General features: G+C 50.4%; 1 protein-coding gene across 1 annotated transcript; it reads right to left on the bottom strand.

Moving 5' to 3' along the window:
* Positions 1-7,473: 7,473 nt before the first annotated feature.
* On the bottom strand, positions 7,474-19,969 carry CES3 (carboxylesterase 3). The gene is made up of 13 exons (XM_052655726.1): positions 19,888-19,969; positions 18,608-18,812; positions 18,365-18,503; positions 18,080-18,213; positions 17,460-17,613; positions 17,248-17,352; positions 16,272-16,373; positions 15,777-15,914; positions 10,641-10,721; positions 9,208-9,355; positions 8,010-8,159; positions 7,781-7,859; positions 7,474-7,669 (listed from the first exon to the last, which is right to left on the bottom strand). The coding sequence occupies exons 1-13, from the start codon at positions 19,967-19,969 to the stop codon at positions 7,474-7,476; spliced, it is 1,713 nt and encodes a 570-aa protein (XP_052511686.1).
* Positions 19,970-20,911: the final 942 nt, after the last annotated feature.

The raw sequence follows: 20,911 nt of genomic DNA, 5'->3' as shown, positions 1-20,911 counted from the left end.
TGGAAGTCCAGACCTGGATGATGGTGGTCAGGGACCCGGGGTAACCAAATAAATATTAAAAACAAAACAAAGCTACCCTATCCTTTGACCAAGAAATTTGGTCTGGGAGACCATCCAAAATACACAAAAAATTGTTTACAGGATGAGTGTCCTATAGCCTTGTTGACAACAGTCTCACCCCAGGAAGACTGTAGGGGATGGGTGAAGAAGGATGTTATACCTACAGAATATAATTTATGCTACACGGTCAGTAATATCATGTTCCGTGAGACTCTAGAGTAGCCGATGATTTAGCACTGGTTATGAGCCAGGCTATTGGGCTTGAATCCCAGCATTGCCACTTTCAAGCTGTGTGACTCTTCTGGACTCCAGTTTCTCCATCTGTAAATTCTGCCTGATAATAGTACTTACCGAGTTGTAGTAAGGGTTAAATGTGTTCATGTAGGTAAAGCAATTCAAACAGGGAAAACCCATTGTCAGCTGTCATCATTAGTCCTTGGGGAAAGGCGGATGTGGTTTAATAACTTGAAAAAGGTAGAATCTGAAATTTTATGTTGAATATGACCATGGAAAGTACATACCAAAATACTCCAAAGATGTCTAAAGTAACAGGAAGGACTGATGCCAAAATGGAGTCTGTGGTTGGCTCTGAGTTGCAGAGTCATCAGTGACCTTGATTTTTTTTTTCTTTCTTTTTCTTTTAAATTTTCTGTAGTTTCTATGTTTTCTTTAGCCAACATTATGGAGAATGCACTATCATTGTGGGGTTTAGAGAGTCAGGTATAGGAGGGAACAGGAAAGGCAAGATCAGGGAAGTCTGGGTTACCAGCAGCTTCATCTGGCTTGGGCCATGTTTCTCTTTCTGGATCATATTCCCCTATTGCTTCACACTGCCAGCCTCCCCTGCGGTCCATGTGTGGCCACATCAATAGGAGTACGGAGCCTGGTTTGAGGGAAGTGACACAGCCACTTGTTTCTGCTTCCCAGGCTCTGACAAGGTTAGTTTATCTGTTTGTACTAAGCATGTGTTACTGAAAGGAAGGGCCAAGCTGGGAGGTGGAGGGGAGTGTGAGTGTGAAGGACAAGGGAAGTGGGTGGTGGAAAAGGCAGATGAGACTGTGAGTCTACCTGCCAGGCAGGCCTGGCACATGTAGAATCCCCAGCCCAGCTGTGCAGCAACTTAGCCAGCTCTGTGTGGGCCTTAAGGACCAGTCCTGCCAACAGCTGGCTCCAATTGTGCCACCTCTCCCTGGGGAAGAAACAACCTTTCACCTGGGTCAAATGAGTGGGAGTAATGCCAGGCCAGGCTTCTGAGTGGAGCACCTAGGACTCATGTGGGTCCCATCCAATGCCCACATGGGGCCCAGGGAACATTGAGTAGGGCGCTGGGTCAGTCAGGTGGCCCTGGAAAAACATCTTAGGGGTAAGAACCTGAGATTCTGACATATAATACTGTGTGGATCACGATAAACTGTGGAGAATTCTGAGATGGGAATACCAGAACACCTGACCTGCCTCTTGAGAAACCTATATGCAGGTCAGGAAGCAACAGTTAGAACTGGACATGGAACAACAGACTGGTTCCAAATAAGAAAAGGAGTATATCGAGGCTGTATATTGTCACCCTATGTATTTAACTTATATGCAGAGTACATCATGAGAAATGCTGGGCTGGAAGAAGCATAAACTGGAATCAAGATTGCTGGGAGAAATATCAATAACCTCAGATATGCAGATGACACCACCCTTATGGCAGAAAGTGAAGAGGAACTAAAAAGCCTCCTGATGAAAGTGAAAGAGGAGAGCGAAAAAGTTGGCTTAAAGCTCAACATTCAGAAAACGAAAGATCATGGCATCTGGTCCCGTCACTTCATGGGAAATAGATGGGGAAACAGTGGAAACAGTGTTAGACTTTATTTTGGGGGGCTCCAAAATCACTGCAGATGGTGACTGCAGCCATGAAATTAAAAGACGCTTACTCCGTAGAAGGAAAGTTATAACTAACCTAGACAGCATGTTGAAAAGCAGAGACATTACTTTGCCAGCATAGGTCCGTCTAGTCAAGGCTATGGTTTTTCCAGTGGTCATGTATGGATGTGAGAGTTGGACTGTGAAGAAAGCTGAGCGCCAAAGAATTGATGCTTTTGAACTGTGGTGTTGGAGAAGACTCTTGAGAGTCCCTTGGACTGCAAGGAGATCCAACCAGTCCATCCTAAAGGAGATCAGCCCAGGGATTTCTTTGGAAGGAATGATGCTAAAGCTGAAACTCCAATACCTTAGCCACCTCATGCGAAGGGTTGACTCATTGGAAAAGACTCTGATGCTGGGAGGGATTGGAGGCAGTAGAAGAAGGGGATGACCGAGGATGAGATGGCTGGATGGCATCACGGACTCGATGGACATGAGTCTGAGTGAACTCCGGGAGTTGGTGATGGACAGGGAGGCCTGATGTGCTGCGATTCATGGGGTCACAAAGAGTCAGACATAACTGAGTGACTGAAATGAACTGAACTGAACTGAACTGAATGCTAGGTGATCTTCTCCTGGGTCACCCAGCACCCTCTGTTTTTTGAGAGAAAACTGAGGCTCTATCAAGACAGGGAAGCCTATTGTGCTGCAGTCCATGGGGTCACAAAGAGTCAGAAACGACGGAGTGAATGAACTGAACTGAACTGAAATGAGGCTCCCTCTGGTCCACGACTGGGCTTCAAAGATGCATGACAAGTGGGGTGGGGTGTCCTTAGGGCCAGATCACAGGATGAAGCCAAGCTCCTGATAAGAGAAGGAGCCTATGCCTGGAGCTCTGCAGACCCAGTCAGTGCGGTACGGTCATCTCTCATCTCTGTACTGCCTGAACTATTGCAAAACTCCCCACTCTGGGCCTCACTCGCTGACAGTGCTGGCTATTGGAATCCCAGTTCCTCTGCCTACATCACCCCTTAGACCCTGACTCTTGCAGCTGGAAAGCTCACTCTATGCATGAGGGCACAGTCTGGAGGGAGGCCCACAGTACTGGGAACGGGTCCTGGCTCCATCCTCACTCTCTGTGTGGCCTCAGGCAAGGTGCGTCCCCTCTCTGATCCTCAGTTTCTTCCTCTGTAAAGTGGGAATCCACTCGGGACCCCAGAGGTTGGTCCAAAGGTCCTATAAGACTACTCAGGACCCCAGAGGATGGTCCAGAGCCCTGAGGGAGAGAAAGGATGTGAGTGAACTTGAGCACAGAGGGAAGCTCAGCAAGGCTTCTTTGGGGGGGTGAGGCCTGGCCCTCTGCCTGGTGCCCTGGGCCCTGGTCAAGACCTCCGGAGTCAGAAGAGTCAGCTCAGGGACAGTAGGGAGGGGCAAGACCACCTCAGGAGAGGCTCCAGTGGGCAATTGCATCTCAAGACATGAGGAATCTGGGCTGATGGGAAAGGAAGCCCATGGGCTGGGGCAGAGGGAGGAGGGATGTGTGGATGCCACTATTCTCCAGTAACAGAGCTGGTGTTCCCCTACCCAGTGGCTTCCTGTTCTTGGAATGGTTTTCCCAGGGCCTGGGCAAGCTGGGCTGGGAACTGGGGTCCAGGGGGACTGGAGGGCATACATCTAAAATCCAATAGGAGGGACTGCAGGTAAAGCGGGGGAGGGACTTGGATGACAGCTTCCCTGAGACCCTCAGGGAAGGCCAGAGACTCATTCAGAACATCACAAAGCTCCACCTGCCACCCCTTCTAGGCAGACACAGGCCCAAGAGTTATTTCAAAGTGGAAAAACCTCATACTAACATTATGATGGCACCCCTAATGTCCCCCAGTTCTTCTATCTTTGAACTGTGATTGAGGGAGCCATATGATTTTTTCAGACAGTGCAATTGAAATCTGTGGCCACACCTACACTAGGGGGCAATTTTTGAGCACATGCTGTGTGTCAGGCACTATTCCAGGCACTTTACAGCTAATTATCATTCAGTCCTCATAGCAGATCCATGAAGGGGGAAAAACACTATCATTGCCCCCATTTTACAGATGGGAAAACTAAGGAACAAAGAAACTAAATAACTTGCTCATACATATCTAGTAAATTGCTGAGCTGTCTTGGGACCCTATTAGTGAGGGTACGTGTGTGTGAATGTGTGTGTGTGACTAGCGCTGGGTATGCACACACTTGTCTGCATCTACTGCGAGTGTCTACCAATCTCTTATCGGGTAGCTGGGTCCAGGTATGCACGTTTGACCCTGCAGTACCCCCTTGTGCTCACACACTCACACTGCTCACTGCTCCTTCCCATCACCCTGCCTTGGGGAGGCTCCCTGGGTCCATCAGTCCGTGCCCTGCAGGGCCTGGTCCTTCTGAATTTGTGGGTGCCCCTGGCTTGCTCCCTTCACTCTGGGTCCTGGGGCTGGACCATCAGTGGATGGAGGATGCGCTGCCGGCAGGGGAGGGAGTTCCATGAGTAGTGGCCCAGGGAAGTGAGAGTAAAGAGGCAAGAAGACTGGAATCCTAGGAGCACCCCCTTGTCTGGCACGGCCTCCCCCTCGACCCCAAGCCATTGGGATCATGCTAAGTCATTCGTCTCCCTCCCACGGACAGAAAACCCCAGAAGTTGGGGGAAGAAGGAGAAGAAGGGGGAAAGCTGACCGGGGACATTGTCTGACGCCTCACCCGCAGGCTCCTCTACCCTCCTTGAAGCTTTCTGGCAGTGGTGACACCGAAGCTGGTATGTGTCCCCCTCACCCCGCACTTCCCCACAGCTGCCAGGTATAGTGTGCCCTCAGGCCTGGAGGAAGAGGCCTGTTTGTAACTCCAGCAGGGTCTAAACCGACCCCTTGGTTCCCAACCCAGTCCTGCTCGCCCCCAGGCAACCCCCCACCCTCCAGGAGTCTCCCTTCTCTCACCTTCTTGTCCCCTCAATTACCACGTCAGCCTGTCACTTCTAAATCTAGAGCCCACTGGTGCCTTCTGTCCCCGCCGGAAGCCCACACTGGCCCTCTTCTTGCTCTCCCTGTCCCCTCTCTCATCACCACCCCCAACCCATTCATGTCACCCCACCCCAGATTAAACCTTTCCCAAGCTCTCTGTCACCCTCCAGGCCAGGCCCCCAGTCCAGCCTGCAAGGCTGCTCCCAGTCTGGTCTTTGCTGGCCTCTCCAAACATACAGAACTGTTTTCTCAGCACATCTCAACCTCCAGGCTTTTGTTCCTGCTGTTCCATCTGCCAGGAACACCCTCCTCCCTGCTCCTACCACTCAAGCCTACCCGCCCTGGCCTGAGCCACTTCTGCTGGTCCTGCCGGTGTCAGCCTAGATGTCCTGCCTTCCCTGTCCCCCAAGTCAGGCCGGTCTATGCCTCCCTGTTCCTACAGCCCTTTGTGTCTCCAGTAACACACTATGGAATTGGAGCCTGTTTACCTGTCAGACTCTCTTTCCAGCAGCTTGTGGGGACATAGGGATGAGAACAAGAAGCCTTCAATGCTGTGTAAAGAGCTTGAACTTGCCTCAAGGGCGGCAGGGAGCTTTAGAGTAGCCGAGCAGCACGGTTTGGAACCTCTCTGGTTTATGACTCTTTTCTGCCCTAAATGGACTTCCCAAAACAGAACTTCCCAGGTGGCACAAGTGGTAAAGAATCCTCCTGCCAATGCAGGAGACACAAGAGACATGGGTTTGATCCCTGGGTCGGGAAGATCCCCTGGAGGAGGGCATGGCAACCCACTGCAATATTCTTGCCTGGAGAACCCCATGGACAAAGGAACATGGAAAGCTACAGTCCATGGGGTTACAAAGAGTTGGAGATGATTAAAATGACGTAGCATGCATGCACAAAACAGAATTGGTCTTAACTGCAAGTAGTTTTCATTCACTCAGCAGCAGCCAGGAACTTAGTCTGACTGAGGAAGGGTGTATGTGGGACCAGAGTTGGTGGGATGAGATAGTGGGAGGAGGGGAAGTCATTGTGTTTGTATTAAAATCCAGATGTCTCAAGGGAAGGGTATATTGATCCTCAAAACCAAACAAAAGAAAGAAATGTGTGCCCCACTCAAAAACCTCCGGCTGCTTTTTGCCTGTTGTTGCCTGAGAGAGCAGACCTTGTCTTCTCTCTGTGACAGCAGCCTGACTGATGCGCTAGTCCAGACACCCACCCCCAGCCTGTTCTCCCATGTCCTGGTGGTGCTCCGAGAACTGTGCCACCCCAGAAGTCAGTCTCCCCCAGCTGGAGGGAGAGGAAAGAGCCCAGGCAGGCCATAAGCGGGCGAGGTACTAGGGCTGGGAAGCTTGCATCTCACTTCCAAGGGTCAGGGCCCTGGCCCTGCTGGACTCTGCTCTGTCTTGTGCAAGGGCCAAGACTGGGCAGCATGGACACAGGGACCTCCCCCAGCCGTAGCCAGAGGCCTCTGAGATCGGTTGTCCGCTGGATCCCCTGAGGCCTCAGGACCCACCCTCTCCAACTCCAGGTCTCTGCCACCAGAGTCCACCTACCCTTCTGATCAGAGAGGACAACATTTGTCCAGAACTAAGCAGAGCTTTGGTGCCTAAAGGGCCTGGGTTCACATGCAACAGTCCCCATCCTCATACTTTGTCAGTCTCTCACTCAGCGAGCATCATTTGACCCCAGGTCCTGCCTGATCCTAGTATGGGAAGAGCAGAGTGGGGTCAGGCTGATTCCCACTCTCAGAGAGCTTCTGAGAGGGGAAGAGGAACACTGACACCGACAGTGCCAGCCTAGAGTGGAATACATTGTCATGGACAGAGCTCGGGCCAGGCCCAGAGAAGGCGAGGAAGACTTTCCGGAGGAGGATCCTCTGGGGAGCTTGAGGTATGAGCTGCAACTTTCCATGGAGCAAGTGGGAAGAGGGGGAAGTTTGGGCAAAATCCCCCTAGATGAGAAGCACACAACATTTCACAGGAGTCACAGAAAGACTGATGCTCTAATGCAGCGAGCAGTCCCCGACATTTTCGGCACCAGGGACTGGTTTTGTAGAAGACAATTTTTCCATCGACTGGGGAGGAGGGAATGGTTTCAGGATGAATCAAGTGCATTACATTTATTGTGCACTTTATTTCTATTATTATGACATCAGCCCCACCTCAGATCATCAGACATTAGCTCCTGGAGGTTGGGGACCCCTGCTTTAAGAGACATGACTGCCCATCAGCCTGGTTTGAGTTAAAGTCTCTTAGCAGAGAGAGAGGGCTTCCTAGATGGCACTAGAGGTTAAAAACAGAAAAAAAAACCCTCCCCATGCAGGAGAGGTAAGAGACCCCAGTTTGATCCTTGGGTCAGGAAGATCCCCTGGAGGAAGGCATGGCAACCCGCTCCAGTATTCTTGCCTGGAGAATCCCAGGGACAGAGGAGCCTGCCGGGCTACAGTCCATGGGGGCTGCAAAAGAGACACAACTGAAGCGATTTAGCACACAGCACAGCAGGCAGAGGAGGAGGCTGCCCGCCTGGGATGTGGCCACCCCTAGGGCTGAGTTCCAGCCCAGAAGGCTCAGGGCCTGCCTCAGAGTTCCTCCTGGACCTTCCTGCCCTTCTGCTTCTGCTGCCACTGCCCGAACTTGGTGGGAAGTATCTCTGCCCAGAGCTGCATTCGGACCTCCCTTGGCTTCTGGTTGACCCGTGGCACCAGGCTGATTTCCAGGTATTTCTCCTCATGGTTGAATGGTGGCCAAAGAGGCAGCCCCTTGCCATTGGGGTCCCTGAGTGGGAGGAATGAATGAATGAAGACCAAGGCCTCCTGTATTGCTGCCAGGCAGGCAGCTCTAAGTAGTCCTAGGCCCAAAGCCAGGCAGGCCTGTTTGCTTACTCACCCTGTCCAGGCAAAGTTGGTCCACTGGGCCATCATGGTGAGGCTCAGTTGCTGCTCCTCCTCCGTGGCTTCTGGAAAGGCTGTGGGAAGGACAGACTTGGATCAGGTTCAGGTGGGTCCTGAAGGAGACTCCAGGGCCCCTTATGCTGACCTGAGAACTCTTTCTGCAAGCCCCTCTCCTCCCCTGGTGGAGCCAGAAACCTAAGGGTCACTGGTCCGTCCATCCTCACCCAACATGGAGCTCTCATCCGTGAGGAAAGGACCGCCGAACATGAAGGTCAACTCAGCCCCATGATCAGCCCGCACCCAGGCTGGCTTGATCTTCGCAAAAGAACTGGGTCGATGCTGGAACTCATAGAAGAAGATGGAGACCCCAGAATCTGTGGAGAGAGGGCTGGATGAGAGATGGTCACCCGCAGCCGGATCAGGCACTATCTTTGCTAAGCCAGGCTCATCATAACACCAATACCAGTGATAATGATGATGATGACAAAATGATGAACAGCAAGCCTTTTCTGAGTACTTGCTCGATGTTCAGCACCAGTCAATGTGCTTTATGTGTCATCATTCAGTTCATCCTCATAGTAACTTATGGGTTAGATTATTACACATTATGGTTGCCATTTTATTTCTTTAAATTTTTATTTTTTTGGCTGCACCAAATCTTGTTGTGGCATGTAGGATCGTTAGTTCCCCCCAACCAGGGATTGAACCCAGGTCCCCTGCATTGGGAGCCTGGAATCTTAGCCACTGGACCATCAGGGAAGCCCCTCCTGTAGCCATTTTAGAAATGAGGAAATGAGCCCAGAAGGGTTATGTATCTGCCCAAGGGGTCACAAAGACAGGAACCTGGAATTGTTCTAGGACTGTGTTAGGGTTAGGCACGAGAGGGGTCCGCAGTCTCCAGGATTGAATGCCTGATGATCTGGAGGTGATATCATAATAAATAGAAACAAAGTGTATAATAAATAGAAATAAAGTGTACAATAAATGTAATGTGCTTGAGTCATCCTGAAACCATCACCCTCCCATTCCTGGTCTGTGGAAAAATTGTCTTCCATGAAAACAGTCCCTGGCGCCAAAAAGGTTGGGGACTGCCGAGCCATGAAGCTTGGAAGGAAGCAAGACTTTTCTCCCAGGAGGAAGGCTGAGAGCAGAAAAAATCACTGATGAGTCAACTGAGTCCCAGAGAATTGGTGATAAGCCCTGCTGAGTGACCTCTGACAGGGCACTGCACCTCTCTGGGCTTTGGTTTTCTCCTCTGCAGAGTGTCCTGCCAGAGTCACCTCTCACTGCTGTGACACTGCATCCCAGAGAGGAAGTGGTGAGTGGGGGGCGCAGTGGAGGGAGAGGCCGTGTCACCCGTGATAGCTCAGGTCCTGGGCTCAAGTGGGAAGGGTGGGACAGGTGAGACAGTAATAGGCTTACCTTGGAGGTCTCTTGCAAATTGCAACATGGGGAAGGTTATGATAATGTCACTTATCAATTCCTGGAAGGCTTCTCGCTTGGCTTGTCCATCTGACTTACTGCCTAGGTATTCCTTTATGATGGTGGGCATCACCTCAGCGGGCACATCCTGGGGCGAGAGGCCTTGTCAGATCCCACAGCCATGGCAGACCCTTCCAAGAGGTCCTGCATCCTCCTGTCTGGTGTTTTTCATGTCCCAGGGCTCCTGTGGCAGGAGGCTATCCACCCCCCTTCTTTGGGGGTTCTAGATGATGTCTGGGTGGGAAGAGGTCAAATCTGGAGTTAAATGCTAGCTCTGCAATCACTGCTTGGCTGTGTGACCTCAGACAGGTTGCTGGACATCTCTGAAAGTCAGTTCCTCCCTGTAAGGTGGTTTGGCAGCCTATGTGAATCACAGAGTTCTAGCCTAGAGCAGGCACTCAGTTGAAGTTAACTAGGAAGTTAGTGGAAGAATGAATCATGGGACTTCCTCACAGCTCCAGAGAGCAATGATGAGGTTGTGTGAGTGAGGAGGGATCTAGGGAGTCTCAAAGGAAGGAAATGTACATTGATTGAGCACCTCCTGGATACGAGCTCCCTGGGAGACTCTTCCAATACAGCATCCAGTATCTTTCTTAAACAGCTCACATGGGTGGGAAGTAGCATCCCTATTTATGAGTGAAAAAATGGAAGGTTAACTGTGAACAAGCAGCCAGGGTCGGGATTTGACTGCAGCTCCACCAGGTTTCGGGCATCCCAGGAGGTGCTAGTGGTAAAGAACCTGCCTGCCAATTCAGGAGACTTAAGAGACACGAATTCGAACCCTGGATCAGGAAGATCCCCTGGAGGAGGGCATGGCACCCACTCCAGTATTCTTGCCTGGAGGATCCCAGGGACAGAGGAGCCTGGAGGGCTATAGTCCATAGGGTTGCAAAGAGTTGGACACGACTGAAGCGACTTAGCATGCACACACCACCTGGTTTCAGGTCTGACAGTGCCATATTAAGCTCTGGAATCAGATGACTGGCACAAGCTCTGCCTCTGCCCTTTACCCACCACGAAGCCTTGAACCTCAGTTTCCTCATCTGTAACAAGGATAATGAAAGTCCCTGCTTCACAAAGTTGTAATGAGGATTGGAGGATTTGAATGCCTGTCCTAGTGCTCAGCACAGCACAGCTCCTGGCAGAGAGTGTGTGTGCTCATTACGGGTAGTCTGTGATGAAAATGATGTGGTGATGATCTTCCTTTGAGAACCATGTTGTGTCATGTCCAAGGCAATTCCTAGACAGAACTAAAATCCAACAGTTGCCCCCCAGGCTTGGTGGCAGGTAGGTAGCTGGGTGTTGGAGGGTAAGGGGTAGAGACTGTGTTGGGTTCGGCCCCACTGGACTACACTTTCCTGCCTTTTTCTCACCATATTGGTCAAGTAGGGCCTCAGGATGGCCAGCATGTCCTCCAGGCTCAGTTGATCCATCTTATCCAGGAAACCCCAGCCCTGTGGAGACACCAAGGCCCTCTCAGTGCAGCCTCATCATAGCCCATGCCCCTCACCCTCACCTTCCCAGCCAGCTCCCAGCTTGGAGCAGGCCAGTGTTCACTGCCCTGTGATCATGAGCTCATTATGGAGCCGAGTGTGGCCAAACCCACTAGCCTGAAGACCTCCCTAAAAATAAACTTCTAATTTAGGAGGGAGGGGAAAACACCAAATACAACAAGCAAGTGGTTAGCAGCAGTCTCGGAATTTGTTCAGTATTTTCATAGAATAACATCAAGACCCCCAGGTCCTGTAGCAGGGGTTACAAAGAAAGTTCAAATGTTGTCTTTAAAATTAAACGTTGACTTTAGGAACTTCTCTGGTGGTCTGGTGACTAAGACTTTGTGTTTTCCATGCAGGGGGCCTGGGTTCGATTCCTGGTCAGGGAACCCACATGCTGCAACTAAGAGTTCGCATGGTGCAACTAAGACCTGACACAGCCAAATAAATAATAAACATAAAATAAATAAATATTTTAGAAAAATGTTGGCTTTGCATGTTACAGTTTTTAAAGCTTGGTTTCTGGTTTAAGTCTCAGCTCCGCTACTTACTAGGTGCATAACATGAACCAGTTACTTAAACTGTCTATGTCACAGTTTCTTAATCTGTAAGTGAGTAAGAGTCGCTCAGTCATGTCTGACTCTTTGCGACCCCACGGACTGCATAAGTCCGTGGAATTCTCCAGGCCAGAATACTGGACTGGGTAACCTTTCCCTTCTCTAGGGGATCTTCCCAACCCAGGGATCGAACCCAGGTCTCCCGCATTTCAGGTGAAATCTTTACCAGCTGAGCCACAAGGGAAGCCCAAGAGTACTGAGCTATGAGGGAAGCCCCTCTTAATCTGTAAAAGGAGTGACAATATCTTGCCTCATGGGATTGCTATGAGGACTGAGTTAATGCATAAAGGCCTTGACAGAGTAAGCAGGATAGAAAGGTTAAAGTTATTAAAGTTATTTTCATGGCTCCCAGACTCTTGGCTAATCTTTATAGCAACGGGAACAAAAAATTCACAGGTAAACAAACACAAAAAGTGTATACCCAAGGGGAGACATTAATCTTCACTAGGAATTAAGGTACTAAAGGCCACAGCAGCTAAAGTAGCAAAACTTTTTAAACAGTTGTTCTACAAGATCAGTATACCAATTGCTCCTATACACTAGCAATGAACAATCTGAAGGTGACATGAAGAAAACAATTCCATTTACAATAGCATTGAAAAGAATAAAATACTTAGGAATAAATTTAATAAGGGAAGTACAAGACTGTACATTAAACACTAGAAGACATAACTGAGAGAAATTAAAGAAGCCTCAACTAAATGCGAAGATGTTCCATGTTCATGGATTGGAAGACTTACTATTGTTAAAATGACAGTACTTCCCAAATTGCACTAGAGATTCAGTGCGATCCAATCAGAATCTCAGTTACTTTTTTTTCTTTTCAGAAATGGACAAGCCGACCACAATTCACGTGGGAATGCAAGGGACTCAGAATAGCTAAACAATTATTATGGACTGATTGTGTCTCCACATAAATATATGTGGAGTCATAATCCCCAGTACCTCAGAATGTGATCTTATGTAAAGATGAGGCCATTAGTCAAATTCAGATGCTTACAGAGGTGATCATTAGGGTGGGCTGTAGTCTAGTATCAACTTCCCTGATGGCTCAGTGGGTAAAGAATCTGCCTGCAGTTCAGGAGACACAAGAGTCACATGTTCAATCCCTGAGTCAGGAGAGTCCCCTGGAGAAGGAAACGGCAACCTACTCCAGTGCTCTCTCCTGGGAAATCCCATGGACAGAGCAGCTGGCGGGCTGCAGGCTGCGGGGTCACAAAGAGTCAGGTGCGACTGAGCGCAGAGCACTGTCTAGCATGTCTGGCGTCCTTGTAAAAGCGGGAAATTTAGGCACAGAGGCAGACGGGCCAGAGGGAGAGCCAGAGAGAGCAGGCCGGCCATAAGCCACGGGACACCTGAGGCCAGCGGGGGCGTCAAAAAGAGGCGTGGCTTCTCTCTCACAGCACTCAGAATGAGCCAATCTTGCTAGCATCTTGATTTCAGACTTGTAGCCTCTAGGACTGTGAGACACTTAATGTCGATTGTTTAAGCCACTCAGACTGTGGTTCTTTGTTATGGCAACTCAGACAAAATAATACAGCAATCTTGAAAAAGAAGAACAGAGTTGAGGAATTCACACTTCCCAATTTTAAAATTTACTATAATACTGCTGTAATCAAGATACTATGGCAGTGGCATAAGGATAACTTAATGGAGTAGAATTCAAAGTCCAGAAATAAACTCCTTCATTCATGACCAGCTGATTTTCAATAAGGGCACCAAGACAGTTTAATAAGAAAAGAACAGTTTTTTTCAACAAATCGTGAAGGGACAAGAAGACACCACGTGCAAAAGAGCCCTAACTCACACCATATACAAAAATTAACTTGAAATGAATCTAGACCTAAATATAACAGCTAAAACTATAAAATGCTGAGAAGGAATCATAGAGGTAAATCTTTATGACCTTGGATTTAGCAATGATTTCTTAGGCATGACAAAAAAAAAAAAGGGCAAGCAACAGAAGAACAGATAAACTTCATTATTTTTTTTTAATTGTGTGGCAAAGGATACTGTCAACAATGTGAAAATACAATCCACAGAATGGGAAAAATATTTGAAAATCATATATCTGATAAGGGACATCTATCTGGAATATATGAAAAATTTTACAACTCAACAATAAAAAGACAAATAATTCAATTTAAAAATGGCAAAACAGAAGACAGTTCTCCAAAGGAAATATTAAAATGGCTGATAAGCACATGAAAAGATGTTCACCATTTTAGTCACTAGGGAAGTGCAACTCAAAACCACAATGAGATACCACTTCACACCCACTGGGATGACTACAATCAAAACAAAAGATATTAACAAGCATTGGCAAGGATGTGGAGTAATTGAAATCCTTACACACTGGTGGTGGGAATTTAAAGTGGTGCAGCTACTTTGAGAAATAGTTCAGCAGTTCCTGAGATAATTAAGCATAGACTTACTCCAGGACCCACTGGTTCCATCCCTGAGTATATAAGTAAGACCAATTAAGGCATATGTTTGCACAAAAACTGGTACACGAACGTTCATAGTAGGGGGATCCATAAGAGCCATAAACGTGGAAACAACTGTCTGTCAACTGATGAATGGATAAACAAATGTGGTGTATCCATACACTGAAGTATTCAGCCATAAAAAAGAGGGAAGTACTGATATACACTACAACATAGATGGCCCTTGAAAACCGTATATTAGGTGAAAGAAGTCAGACACAAAACCCCACATATTGTATGATTCTATTGTATGAAATGTCCAGAAGAGGCAAATCCATAGATTTGACAGAAAGTAGATCAGACCCAGAAAGTAGATTCATGGTTGCCAAGTGCTGGGGTGGGGACCATGGGGAGGGATGGGAAGTGACAGCTAAATGGGTATGGGCTTCTTTCTGCGTGATGGTGAAGCAAATGTTCTGGAATAAGATATGGTGATGGCTGCACAGCTTTGTGAGTGTACTAAGAACCACTGAATTGTACACTTTAAAGAGGTAACTTTTATGCTACGTAAATTATATTTTTTTAAAGTTGACATTTAAAAAATTGTGCTCTGCAAATGCTGGTAAGGTTGCAAGAAAGCCTGTAGACTCCAGGGACTTCACTGGTAGTCAAGTGGTTAGGACTCTGTGCTTCCACCGCAAGGGGCCTGGGTTTGATTCCTAGTCGGGGAACTAAGATCCTGCAGGCCTCACAGCAGTCAAACAAAATGAAAAAACAAACAAACAAACAAAAAACCTGTAGACATTGCTGGTGGCAGTTTGAATCAGTGAAGTAATTTCAGAAAGTGCGGTACCAATAGCAACATGTAAGAAGTGGAGAAGTTTCCATTAGGAATACAGATTACTTTCCATGGCTAAAGCTTTCACCGTGGATACTTAGTAAATATCTAGTTGCTGAAAATGTTATGGTTGTGCTCCTATGGACAGTGGAGGGAACGCCTGCACTTTGACGGGGTGAGCAGCCCTCTGAGTCACCAACTCTGAGAAATATCTTTAGCTACAAAGTCCTGGGCACAGCGTTCCACACCAGACAGGTTGGTCTGTGTTTTGGGAGCCAGCCAAGTTGGCTCTCTTTCACTGTTAACACTCACAACTCAATGTTGCAAGTGTGGGGGCAAGGATGCCTACCAGAGTCCAGGGCACTGTTTCCCCTTAACACTCTTCGCTATTACACACACACACACACACACACACACACACCTGGACTGTAAGCTCCTACAAACTTCAGTGAGTATCAACATTGCTTAAGGCTTTCATCTAACAAGCACCCAAATGTCCCCCTGGGGATTAAATCCAAGGGATTTAATCAGAGGACAAAAGCTGTGGACACGAAGACGTTCACTGCAATATTAGCTTCAGTGATTAAAGTGAGAAGCTGCCGAAGTGATGAAATGAAGGAAAATTATGAGACGACCCTTTCTTTGTGGAAGGTTTTGCAGGCATTAAATTCATTCATTGTGAAGATGGGTGGAAGAGTGAGAATGAAATATGAGAAGGAAGGAAATATGCTTAGAAGGAAGGTATGATGGTGACACTCTGTGTGGGGTGTTCTGTGCGCCTGAAAAGGACGGGAAGGCATGTGGGCCATGATGTCTCCCAGTGACTTGACTTTGTCAGAAACCTGGGAATCTCAGGGGGTTGGTCTCTCAGGTACAGAGTCACACAAACTAGTCTCATAGAGTCCGACTTATAAACCAGACACCAAGGCAGGAATATGCCATGGATCAATACTGCCTAGAAAGTACAAAAATGTGGTCCCTAAGAAGGAAATATTTGCTTTGAGAAAATGAAACTGGGTCAGCCTCTGCTTTCTCACCTATGAGACAGAAGGGTCTGAGCTCATAGCACATGGAGATGGTGTCGGGGTGGGAGAGAACCACGTGGGGCAGGGAGGGCCTTGAAGGGCACACTCACCCTGGGGATGAGCCAGCCAAACTCGTGGTTGTTGACACCGAAGAGGAAGGGCACAGAGGGGAACTGCCTCTCCCTCAGGAGCTCCTCAGCGCTCTTGGGAAAGAAGGTGCCATCGATGTTGTACAAAGCTATTTTTTTCTGCAGGAGAAAACAAAGCAGAGAGCCTCCCAGTCAGGCCCTCAACAGATGGGACCCTAGAGATCCCTTGGCTGCCTGCCTGGGTGGCTGAGCCTTAAGGAGAAGAGAGGGGATGAGATCACCAAGGCGGGAAGACTGGAGGGAGTCGGGAGACCAGGCCCATGATGCTTCTAAGCCGTCTTCTTTGCTAGAAGACCCTCAGGACTAGGGTGGCCCCCCTCTTCATGCCCCCAGACCCTTCACCTCCCTGGTAGCTGCCTCACCCCGCGCTGCTGATTGCCCCTCTGCTCCTGCAGGCACTGGACAGAACCCCCTCTGAGTCACTGCCCACTGCCATTCCCCAAGAAGTGAGCATACCGACTTGTAAGCGAGGATCATCTCCTCGCTTGTCTTCTGCCGAAGGCACTGCACCATCTCAGCCGAGGAGTCAGAGTTGCAGGCCAAGGAGTCTGCGAGGGACTGGGGACAGACAAAAGTGTCTTGACTCCCTCTCACCCATCATTGCCCTCTGCCTTCCACAGAGAGAGGACGAATTTGTAGGAGAAACGGGGCAATGATGTGAGACAGGACCTTGTCACTGGCCAGAGATCTACCACCAACTCAGATAAGCTCTACTTGCCCACCAGCTTGGGTGGTCCTCAGGCACCCCGTGTGTCCCCCATCACGTCATTACTGTCCTTATCTGTGTGTGTGTGTGTGTCTGGGTCCCCTCTACCCCTGTGAGAACGGTGTCATTATCTAATTAACTCTAGTCCCAGAGTCAGTGGGCTCAAAAAAGTTTGGTGGAGTAAAGGAAGGAGGTGATGCTAGTTGTAAAGAACTTGTCTGCCAGCGCAGGAGATGTGAGAGACATGGGTTCGATCCCTAAGTCTGGGAAGATCCCTGGAGGAGGGTGCGGCAACCAGCTCCAGTATTCTTGCCTGGAGACCGCCATGGACAGAGGAGCCTGGCAGGCTACCATCCACAGGGCCACAAAGGGTTGGACACAACTGAAGTGATTTAGTATGCAGGCACGCAAGGAAAGCAGAGAGGGTTTAGGTGGGGAGGGAGTCATGTGTGCGCTACTCTGGCAGGGAGAGGACCATGGTTGGTGCTGAGGCTGGAGCAGGGTCAGGTAGCCTGTGAGGCTGGAGGGATGGCTTCCGGGACCATGTCACACCCTAGGAGCTCTGGCGGTTTTCCCTGAGTTCTCACTGGTCGTGTGCTTCCTTCAGCCTAGTGTGTCCCTCTCTGCCAGCAAGGAGCTGGCTACTGGTAACACCTCCACCCTGGGACTCCAAGAGCAAGCATAGGGCAGGTGTACATGGGGTGAGAGAGTGAAAGAAATGCAGACCTGAGCCAGGAGCCAGGGGTCAGAATCCAGTAACTTCGGTAGGGTGATGATTCCACTCTGTGCTATAGCTCTGTGGAACAGCCCTGCAGCCAGTGGGGACAGGACCTGGGGGCAGCGTGGAGGACAGGTGGCTGTCAGAGGAGGGCAGAAGATCTGGGAAGTCTGGGACCACAGGAGATACCATTGCTGGCTCCCTCCCTGGGGTGACTCACCAGGGCAGAGACGACAGAGGCCCCGCTGGATTCACCAAAGATGGTGACAGAGTTGAAGTCACCCCCAAAGGGGGTGATGTTTCCCTGCACCCAGCGCAGAGCAGCCACGGCGTCGAGGAAGCCCCAGTTGCCAGGAGCATGCTTGTCCCCAGTGCTGGCGGTTGGGTGGGGCAGTGGTTAGGGGTGGCTGGATCCCCTGACAGATCTTCCTCAGCCTCTGAAGTTTTGCTCTGAATCAGCCCCTGGGATGCCCCACCTTCCCTTCCTCCTCAATCTGGCTTGGCTATGAGCAATACCCCGTAGCCAGATGCCCAGTATGTGGGATGGGTGGGCCTGGCTGGGCAACCTGCCAGCTTTGGCTCTCCAGCAGCTTCTGGAATGTGTTGTTCTTTGACCCTACAGACTCTGTTGACCCACAGGCCAGGAGCCAAAATCTTGTGCCCAAAGGCCCAAGTCCCGCTGTCAAACCCTGGCTTTGGCTGAGCCCCTCCCCCAAGGGGGTGGAGCCTCAGCTGAGTCTTCTCTGCCCAGCACCCTGCGTGCCTGGGACCCGGTCTTGCTTCGAGCCGGGGACCCTCACCCTGCGCAGTCACTGCCCTCTGCCAGGCCTGCTGCCTCACCTGAAAAAGCCAAGGAAGCCCAGGCGGTACTGGACTGTGACCACGACCACGTCCCCGTAGGCGGCCAGGGCAGACCCATCGTGGGCGGTGGCGGTGCCAGTCACGAGAGAGCCCCCGTGGAACCACACCATGACCTGCAGAGACGGCCATGGGTCAGTGACCGCGGCTGCCCATTGACTGGCTCAGGGCATTCTGGGGACTCCTGGAGCGCTTTCGGAGCGGGGGTGGGGAGGGGTCAGGCCTGGCCGTGCTGGCTGGGTGGACAGGGCCCTCTAGGCAGCTCACTGGCCTTCCTGCCCCTGAGGGGGCCTCAGCCGGGCTGTATATGTTGAGGATCAGGCAGTCCTCCGAAATGGGGAAGGTCTGGTGCTTTCCGTCCAGCGTAAATCTGCTGTTGTTCATTCTCTCCAGATCCTGCGGGCACCTGTGGCGGAGGAGGAGCCCGAGGGCCAGGGGGTCAGCCCCACCAGCCCAGGTAGCTGGACCCCTGCCACCTCCCTGCCTGCCCACCTCCGCGGGGCTACTCACATGGCGTGGGCCCTACTGGCATCTCGCACACCTTCCCAAGACTCCGCTGGGCGCGGGGCCGAGAACCGGTGGGGCCCCAGGGGCGGCTGGGCGAATGGGATGCCCAAGAAGACGTTCACAAGACGGTCTGTGCCCTTCACGCCCACCTGCCGGCCTCGCACACGGCCCAGGGGTGTGTCCACTTCAGGCTGAGTGACCCCCGGCCCTGAGGGCAGGACAGAGGGGCTGTGGGGGAGTGTGCTTGGGGTGGCAGATGGACCCGTTAGTCTGAGCACCTCCTCTGCCAGGCCGGGTTCTGAGCACTCTGATGAACTGCCCCAGCCTGCCTGTGAAATGGGTCTTGTGACTACACCCTAAATCCTCTCCCCACGTCTCCTCCAAGTTGAGTCAGTTCCCCCTAGTGAACAAGCTAAACCACCCTGAGACCCACAGACCTGCCAGGTGGGCAGTGGGTAGTCGGCTTGGGCCGGCCACTTGCCCTCTCTTAACTCTCACCTGCTGAATAAGGTGTGACAACCTTATCTTTTTGTATTTTCTGTTCTGATATTTTGACATCTAGCTCGCTGGCTCTGCCCTCTCAGGGCTAGCCAGTTCTTAGAGATGGTAAACCACTCACTGAGACATGTGCCCTTCACAGTCGATCCAGAGGCCGTGCCCCTGGCAACCGCCACCTCTGGGCACCCTCGTACTCCTGGCAACTAAGCACCTGCCCTAATCAATGCAAGGCCAGGTCCTGGACATCTAGGGACAGCCCCATGCCCCAGAACCTACTGAAACCATTCCAATGAGCTAACCCAGACCTACACTGCCTGTCTTACCTGTTCCTCCCACAGGAAACAACAATGAAAGCTCTCATCCACATCCCTCCCCACCCTGTTCATTTCCTCTGCCTCCTGAGGGACCCTGTTTCTAGGGAATGGCAAGTAAACTTTTTCTCATGATAATCATTTCTATGTCTGTGTCTTACTGATTAAATGAAATCCTAGGAACTCTTAAAAACATGACAAATTGCACTTAAAAATGGTCAAAATGGTAAATTTTATGTTTTGTATATTTTATCATAATAAAAAAAGAGATGGGTAGCATTACCTGGATGGTTGCCCCTGCCCAGAGAGGATGTTCAACTCTTGGCATTCCGGTGAACAACTGAACAGAACAGAGGGCTCCTTCTCTGAGCAGGCTGCCCACTTCCCTGTCCCTACCCCACTCTTGCCCCCTCCTCCAAGTCCTCCCACCAACCCAGAAGCTCCACCTCTTCAGGCCCCGTTGGTGTGTCTTACCAGTGTCTGTAGCAGAGAATGGCAGGAGCAGACAGGCTACCCAGACCAGGACCCTGGACCCAATTCTCACCACTGTGCCCATGCTTCTTACTCACACTCAGCTGTGGGCAGAAGTGGCGGAAGGTGGAACAATGTCCCTGCCCTTTGGCACAGCCAATCTCTAAACGGTTGTTAGGAAAGCCTCAGCAGACCGCCCCAACCTGACTGGTGACCAGTCCAAAGACCCAGAGTCTAGCACCCAGGTTGGGGGAGGAGGGAGGGTGGGGCTGGGAGAGCAGCCCTGCCAGCAGGAGCCTGGGTGATATGACAGCCTTAGGCAGGGGAAGGTGCTCTGCAACCCTGGGTTCAAGTTCCAGCCCTCCTGACACCAAGACTTCCAGGACACTATACACTCACTGCAAGACACACATATCACCACCTGAGCGAGTAGTGGACGTGACCCTGGTGCCAGTCCTTGCTCTGAGTGAGCCAGCTCACCGGGGTGGGGGCCACTGTCTGGTCCTACCTGCTGGAGGGGCACCTGAGCTCTGCAGCAGGGTAGAGGGAACTGGGGTTGATGCCCCCTTTTTTTAAAAAAAAAAAAGTATTTATTTATTTTTGGCTGCATCAGGTCTTTGTTGTACAAGCAAGATCTCCCGGCTCAGGAGTTGGGGGCGCTCAGGCTAAGATCCCTGGAGGTATGTGGGATCTTAGTTCCCCCACCAGGGATTGAACCCTCATCTCCCTCATTGGAAGGCAGACTCTTAACCACTGGACCACCAGAAGTCCCTTTTTTTTTTTCTTTTTAAATCAAGTCTTCCCTTGTAGCTCAGTCGGTAAAGAATCTGCCTGCAAGGCAGGAGACCTGGGTTTGATTCCTGGCTTGGGAAGATACGCTGGAGAAGGGAATGGCAACCCACTCCACTATTCTTGCCTGGAGAATCTCAAAGATGGAGGAGCCTGGCAGGCTACAGTTTATGGAGTCTCAAGAGTCGGACATGACTTAGCGACTAAACCACCACCAAATTCATATTACAATGAACCA

This window comes from Budorcas taxicolor, chromosome 18 (assembly GCF_023091745.1).
Source record: "Budorcas taxicolor isolate Tak-1 chromosome 18, Takin1.1, whole genome shotgun sequence".
NCBI lineage: Eukaryota > Metazoa > Chordata > Mammalia > Artiodactyla > Bovidae > Budorcas > Budorcas taxicolor.
This window is presented reverse-complemented; position numbering and strand designations above follow the sequence as displayed.

Excerpts from the sequence above, each read along its gene's own strand:
- CES3 (XM_052655726.1), bottom strand. The coding sequence starts at position 19,969 with ATGGGCACAGTGGTGAGAATTGGGTCCAGGGTCCTGGTCTGGGTAGCC. Across the intron at positions 16,374-17,247 it reads ACCCCTGGCTCCTGGCTCAG|TCCCTCGCAGACTCCTTGGC; the intron begins GTCTGCATTTCT and ends GTCTGTCCCCAG. Across the intron at positions 15,915-16,271 it reads TGATCCTCGCTTACAAGTCG|AAAAAAATAGCTTTGTACAA; the intron begins GTATGCTCACTT and ends TTTCTCCTGCAG.